The 7,122-nt window shown below is 40.8% G+C and overlaps 1 protein-coding gene across 1 annotated transcript in view; it reads right to left on the bottom strand.

Moving 5' to 3' along the window:
- Positions 1-3,951: 3,951 nt before the first annotated feature.
- LOC107112947 (serine/threonine-protein kinase/endoribonuclease IRE1-like) overlaps positions 3,952-7,122 on the bottom strand; it is a gene marked incomplete at its 5' end in the record, with an annotated part of 10,683 nt that continues 7,512 nt past the window's right edge. The window contains 3 exons of the mRNA XM_015414157.1: positions 3,952-4,887; positions 5,247-5,314; positions 5,853-5,976. Of these exons, the coding sequence (XP_015269643.1) occupies positions 4,684-4,887; positions 5,247-5,314; positions 5,853-5,976 (396 nt within the window). The remainder of the gene's footprint in view (positions 4,888-5,246; positions 5,315-5,852; positions 5,977-7,122) is intronic.

Genomic DNA, 7,122 nt, shown 5'->3' with positions numbered 1-7,122 from the left:
CTTTGCTTCCGATTTGTGCTCATATGGAAAAAGGATGTGATGGTTCCTGCTTTAGTGTGATATTGCTCCTTATACACTTAGGGGTGATTTTCTCTCTTCTCCCCCTTTTTTCTTTTCTTACTCTCTTTTTATTATTTCTTTTTTTTCTTTTGGTTATAAGTTGATTTTTGATAAATGAGAATCCCAGAGATGACTAGAAAAATAGCTTTTTGCCCTTGTTTAAGAGGAACAATATAGTTTTAAAATTTCTGAAAGTCTGGACAAGATAAATAGAATCACTGGGTGTTCAGTTATTTATAAATTTATATTTATGGTTATTGCTTAAAAGGATGAAATAATTTTTATGGGAAGAAAATAAAATTTACGGTAGGGATTGAACATGTTTATTTCGGTTGATATAATGTATTTTAGGGAAAGTGAGTGTATAACATTAGATACAACTAGATTTTGATAATTAGGAAAGATAGATGCAGGAGAGGCAATGAAAAATAGAGGCTGGTTATTGAGTTAAAATTGTTTGGTTATTATTATATGTGAAGTAATTAAACTTATTATCTAAAATAATAGTAAATAATGTCTGGTCAAAATGCAATCAGATGTTGTAGAAAAGTATGTGGTGAAGCTGTAGGATAGTTCTGGAACTTGATAATGTAGAATAGGGTCTGCTTACTGAGATTAGATGGTGTAGTTATAATATATGAAGTTGGGAAATCTGTATTCAAAGGATAATAGCCGTGATGAATTGTTAAATGTAATTTGATTAATAAGTATGTAATGAAATATAACTAGGTGTTGTAGGAAAGTGTGTGTAGTTAAAGAAGGATATAAGTATATGTTTAAGAACTAAATGGTGTTGTTGTAGTAGATAACAGTGGAACTTTATGTATAGGTGTGGGTTTGTTTTTGTGTTTATGTGGTGTGTGTCTAGCATACTAAAAATCCAATAAATATATTTATAAAACAACAACAACAGAAACACTTTGAACATGCTAATAAACCTGGAAGTTACCTGATGTATTGTCCATGTAGGGAGACTGAAATAAGAAAAAGGAATGCCAAAAAAGGATGGAGTTACTTATGTGGAGAGATTCTAGAGCTATTTACTCTCTTCTCTAAAGTTTTTTTTTAAAAGACTCATTAACAGAAAAGGGAATAGAGGAGTATATAAAAGACACATGCAATGAAAAGTTTTCAACTGAAAACAGAGATATTTTGAATCAAAACATTACAATTCAAGAGATTTCACAAGCTTATAGAGACTGAAAAAAAGACAAAGCACCAGTTCCTGATAGTCTTACAGCAATTTTTCATAAATGTTTAGAAGAAAAACTAATATTGCTGCTTCAAAAAGTGACGAATAGTATAAGTAAAGAGAAAACTTTACCCCCCATCATGGCAGGAGTCTCACATATCATTTATATAAAGAAGGCAACGATCAAATGCTACCACAATCCTATAGGCCTATTTCACTATTGAATGTGAACTATAAAATCTTTATTTCTATAATGGCAGAAAGGTTACGGAAATGAATAACCAAAGTAATTCATCCCAGTCAGATTGATTTTGTACCAAAAGACAATGTTTGTTTTCTAATCGATGTAACTGAATTAGTGAACAATAAGACAGAGAAAGCGGCATGCATGTTTTTAGAGGCCAAAAAAACATTTGACCATTTATCATGGCTTTTCCTACAAAATCCATTACAACATTTCAATTGCAGTTTTAGATTTCTGAATTGGATACAGAGAATTTATAAAAAACAATATGCAAAGATCTTAATGAATGGAGTATTAACAGATGGATTCCAAATAGAAAAAGCAACACGTCAAGGTTCCCCATTATCTCCACTTCTGTTTATCCTGGCATTGGAGGTGTTTGCTTCTAAGACAAGAAAGACAAGACTCAAAAATTGAAGGACTGAAAGCTGATGGAGAAGAATTTAAACTAAAGAATGATGCTGATGATATGGTTCTGACAATTCCAAATCCTCATTTGTTGTTGCAGTATGTAATGGAACAAATTGAAAAGTTTGGGTCCTTTTCAGGCTATAACATTAATGGGGGAATAAATGAAAACAATCCCAACATTTTTAACAAAATAGGAAAATATTAAGAAAATTACAGGATGGGGTACAGCATTAAATCCAGTTAAATATTTGGGAATAAACAGACAAAATGACACATTATTTAAAGACAATTATAAGATAGTTTGGATGAAAATACAAAAAGACCTGGACAGACGGACTAAACTTAAAACTACCACGTCTGGGTAGAATCTCAGCAATAAAAATGAATATATTACCAAAGTTAAATTTTCAATTTCAGATGTTATGCAAGAAGGCGAGTCTTTCTGGAGGAGTGGAGGCCCCCCCAAGACTTTTCCTGGTGACCTCAGTCTCCAGTGACCTCTGTGCTTCTTTGGACCTTCTGCTGGGATGGGAACCTGGCTGATCTGGAAGAGGATCTCTCGAGGCTCTTTCTCACAGGCTGCTGCAGAGCTGAGGAAAGTGCTGCAAAGTGGTCTTAAGTCACCGAACCAATTTCTGGTGACCTTGTAGGGTTTTCAAGGCAAGAGATGTTCAGAGTTGGTTTGTCCTTCTCTGCCTCTACACAACAACCCTGGACTCCCTTGGTGGTCTCCCATCCGACTACAAAGCAGGGCAAACTCTGCTTAGCTCCTGGGATCTCATGTCTGGGTAGTCTGGGGTCTCATGTCCTCCCAGTCAGGGTAATGGCTGATCTGTTCTCATGGGAACGCCAAAGAGGGTGGGAGAAGGTATTCTTTCGGTCACACTGAATGGGATTGTGCCCACCAATCTAAAATGAAAAGATATCACTCAAGTGTTTCAAAATCTACTTTTTAATTTTATTTTTTAAAATCTCTATGAAGTTCTTATTTAGAAGAATTATAAAAGTACTGTACAGTAGAGCTATAAAAATATGAAACATTATTTGAATCGTTAGGTAAGGCTGCCATTATTTTCAAGCTTTAAAGTCCTGGAATATCCACATGTTGATATCTTACCTTAATATCAGCTGTTGCATTACAAAAGTAGAAAAATCCACTTCCCCGTGATGTAAGGCCCCAAAGAAGAGAACAAAAGACAGAGCAACAACAAAACAAAAAACAGACATCCTATCAATGCCCAATTATACAGATAACCATTAATAATTTATCAATTTAAGACACACAGGAGCACAATCACGCAGATTAAAAGCTTGTATTAAAACATTTTACCCAGAATTATTGAAAATGCACAACGTTGTTGATGCAGTGTACCTTTTCCTTGCCCACCCTTTTTTTAAAAAAAAGGCTACTGCACCAGACAGGATTTTTTCAAGAAAAGATTTGGCATGCTTATACTAGTACCATTTCAATATGGTACCACTTTATATTAAAAATTAAATAAATATAAATATGTAAAATAAATATTTTTTGTAAAAGGCTAATACAAAGATCACATTGGAACATTGTGGCGCATTGCTGGGGATTCTTGGGGCTTTCTGCACACTCCATGTGCATCACAGTTTTAGAGACAGTGAAAAGGAAAACTGCATCCCTCAAAATGCTTTCACTTTCCAAAATATCCCATGTGGATGGGAAAACGGATTCTACAGCTTGATAGAAAGAACCTCGGTCTGGCAATTAAAATGCTAAATGTCACATTTTTAAAAAACCAATATATATCCAGCTCAATTTCCACCTACCAAGAGCTGGTGCCTCTGGCTGATGAAGTTAATCATCTTATGAACAAAATTTAAGGAGCAGTACCCTTTTTATCCCTTTCCCCATCTATACCATCTTACCAAGTATTCATATTCTTGTAAAGACCCCAGAGCTGGTATCTGAAGAGATTTCTTTCAAACACACAAGGGATGTCCAGTATTACGACAAAAGACGAACCTTATTCCAGAAACACCAGATTTGTTTTTAAAGCATTATGGTGTGAAATCTTACTAGTAGGATTTGGACAGACATTTTTCGCTTGCGATTTCATAACCAACGTTAGGTGTATACAAAATTATTTGGAAACTAGGCTTTGGAGGTCTATACCCTTCCCTTAACCGCTGCATTTGTGTTGCTGCTTCACGTACACTTAAACCACAGTATTCCCTTTCACAATCAATCCTTCCCTCATGTCAAAGACATTGCTTCAAGTACAGATTGTGGTCGTGGTGTGCTACTGGACACAGAAATGGTGTGCTACAGTCTAAGGCTCCTTCCTGAGATCCAGGAGATGCTTGGCAAAGGTACGGGTTCCAGTCAATGTGTCTTCTTCTCTTTACATCTCTGTGCAGTCAAGTTGGCTGAACACCAGCATAAAAGGAGACTACAGTGTTAAGCATTTCCTGTATCATAGTCATGCCTGGGCCAAGTGGCATGATTTTATACTCCACCATTCCTCTTAGGAGCAGTTTCTTGACCCCTCCCCTCTTCTGTGGTGTAAAGCGTTCCGGAAATTACCACATCTCCCCCCCCTCCCCCGAGATTCCCACCAGGGGTTCTCTTCCTGACTCTGAGCTGGCGGGATACAAGGCACACTGGAGAAAAGTCTGGATTTCTTCAAGAGGATGTTTCGCTCTCTGGTGATCCCTCTGGTCACCCTGCGAAGGCCAGGCCCGTTTCACAGCCCTGCGTGTGTGCGAAGAACACGGAGTCCCTCCCTCCTTCCCTCCCCATCAGTCAAACAGCATCTCCGGGAAGTCTCTGCTCAGAGTCCTGCATATAATAAGGCTGGAAGAGTCTTTCCTGGGAGCAGATCTGCATCGCACGGTAGGTGTGCAAAAGAAGGTGAGGGAAACGCAATGTGAAGTAACACACAAAGTCATCCGGGACAGAACCCAGGGTTTCCTGCACTTCTGGGGGCAGTTCTCTATAGTGGTGTTTCTGGAAGGAGAAAAAGATGAAGATAGAAATAAAACTTGTGCAAGGAATTCACATGTTTTCAGCATAGCCCATGAGAAGAAACCCTCCTTAAACCAGGCTTCTTTTCTTTCCATAGAAGCACCTACTTTGATCTCTTTTGTTCCCATAGCAGCCCGTACTTTGAACTCAGAAACTGTTTAAACGAATGATGGACAAATGAAACGGCCAGGTGTGTCCCTAGAAGCAGGTGCATAATGAAAGACCATTTCTGTGAAGCCACGTGCAGAAGGTGGGGCGAGAGGCCAGGCACCATAACTGCTATTCCCCTCCCCCCAATTCAAAACATGACTCCATGCGTTTCCTTCTCCAAATACAAGTACCTTATTTCTCATGGCCCGCAGGAGATCTCTCACTGAATTCCCTTTATAGGATCGGAATTTTCGAAGATCTGAAAAAGGAAATGAGAAAAGGAGCACCATTACATTTTTTTTAAAACCAAACCATAGATGCAATAATGGTTCTTCCTTTTTGGAATGTATCAAACCCAAATTCCAAAACAGTTGGGTTTGTTTTGTGTTCTCCCCTCCCCCACCATCATTAAAAGATGTGTGAGAGGCACAGTTATTACATATCATCATCCAATTTGGTCCAGCTACTTTAACACAAATAGTAATGATAATTATTGTATGGCATTGTGTGTAGTATAGCCAGGAGATCCTAAGATTGTCTGGCAACCCGAACTGCCCTTTTAGGGCACTGCCCTTTTAGGGCACTGGGTGGTGAGCTAGACTTGTTTTTTAGGCAAGAGACGATTCAGAGCTGGTTTGCCATGCCTGCCTCTGTGTCCTGGCCCTGGTATTCCTTGGAGGTTGCCCTTCCAATTTCCGAACCACGGCCGACCCTGCTCAGCTTCTGAGATATGAGGAGATCGGGCTAGCTTTCTGGGCTGAGGAGATCAGGGCGCTTTCACACAAATAAAAGTTTACCTGTCTGTAAAGGGACAGTGATGTGGTCCCTCCAGTCCATCTTCACCACCGCTCTCCCCCCTTTCTCCAGCTCCTTGACGATTGGGCCATCTAAGGATTCTTTTTCTATTCGGTCGCTGACATCCTGCAGCAGACATGACATTTACGTCACCCGAAGGTCGGCTCCGGGTTCTTGTGAATGCTCTTGTAGCGAGGTTTCGTCCCCCGCTCCTCTCCAGACAGGGCTGCCCCTCCTCTTTCTGCAATATCTGGACTAATGCACTTGAATGGGGGGGGGTGCTGCTCAGTGGGCCAGCCACCAATGTTCCCTCTAAGCTCTGGAGTCTTGTGAGCAAAAATTCTACTTTGTGAGCTACTGGCATTAAAGTTGTGAGCAAGCGATTTGGCTACTGCATCAATTAGTTTGCTCTGGAGCCATCCTTCCCGAGCGACTACAAAAATGTGTGAGCTGGAGGCTAAAAAACTGTGAGCTAGCTCACACTAACTCAGCTTAGAGGGAACACTGCCAGCCACCCAATGAAGTCACACAGGGGATGGGTGGGAGGCAGCAGAAAGCAGCAGGGCAGATGGGTCTCCTAGGGCTTGTGCTACCGTGCGGTGCCACTACACCTGGCTTTGAGAGTTAGGACCCGGGGCAGTTACTCCAGGAGAGCGGAGCAGGAGGTGGCTACCAGGGCTGTGGGAGCAGGAGATGCCTTAGGAAGGTGTCAAAGAGAGAAGTTCAGAAACAGGACTGTGCTGCAGCAAGAGGTGGGCGAAGGGCTCTGCCCCTTCAGCCAGGGGGAGGCTGTATAACAGGCACTGGGGTGTGTGGTGCCCTGTTCTTCAGCAGCGCCAAGCCGGGCAACCACGGGCAGCTCCTCAAGTTGTTGAGGTTGTGTGGGTGACTATAACCCACTCAGAGCAGGTATCCCTCCAAGGCAGTCCTGAGACTGTGGAGGTAGTTCTGGTCAGCACTGGGGCCACGGGTGGATGCCTGACCATGCCGTCCCCTGATGCCGGCCAGTGCTGAAGGCACATTATTGTCCAAAAGAGATCCCTTTGATCTCTATTCCTGTGTGTCTGAAACAAATGGCTAAATAATTATGTGCCCTTCAGCCCGGGATTAAAATTCTGCTCAGGCAATTTAAATTCTGAGCCAAGAACAGCGAACTGTAGACACTGTGCAAATTGATTTAATCAACATAATTTTGCATAATATTAAAAGGATTTCCCATGATTTCTTCTGCTACTTTTGTGTGTTATGAGGAGCAGCAAGGACTCGTGTAGG

The sequence above is a fragment of the Gekko japonicus genome, unplaced genomic scaffold (assembly GCF_001447785.1).
Source record: "Gekko japonicus isolate JY-2015 unplaced genomic scaffold, Gekko_japonicus_V1.1 scaffold6253, whole genome shotgun sequence".
Classification (NCBI taxonomy): domain Eukaryota; kingdom Metazoa; phylum Chordata; class Lepidosauria; order Squamata; family Gekkonidae; genus Gekko; species Gekko japonicus.
Note: the sequence above shows the minus strand (reverse complement) of the source record. Positions and strands in the feature narration are given on the sequence as shown.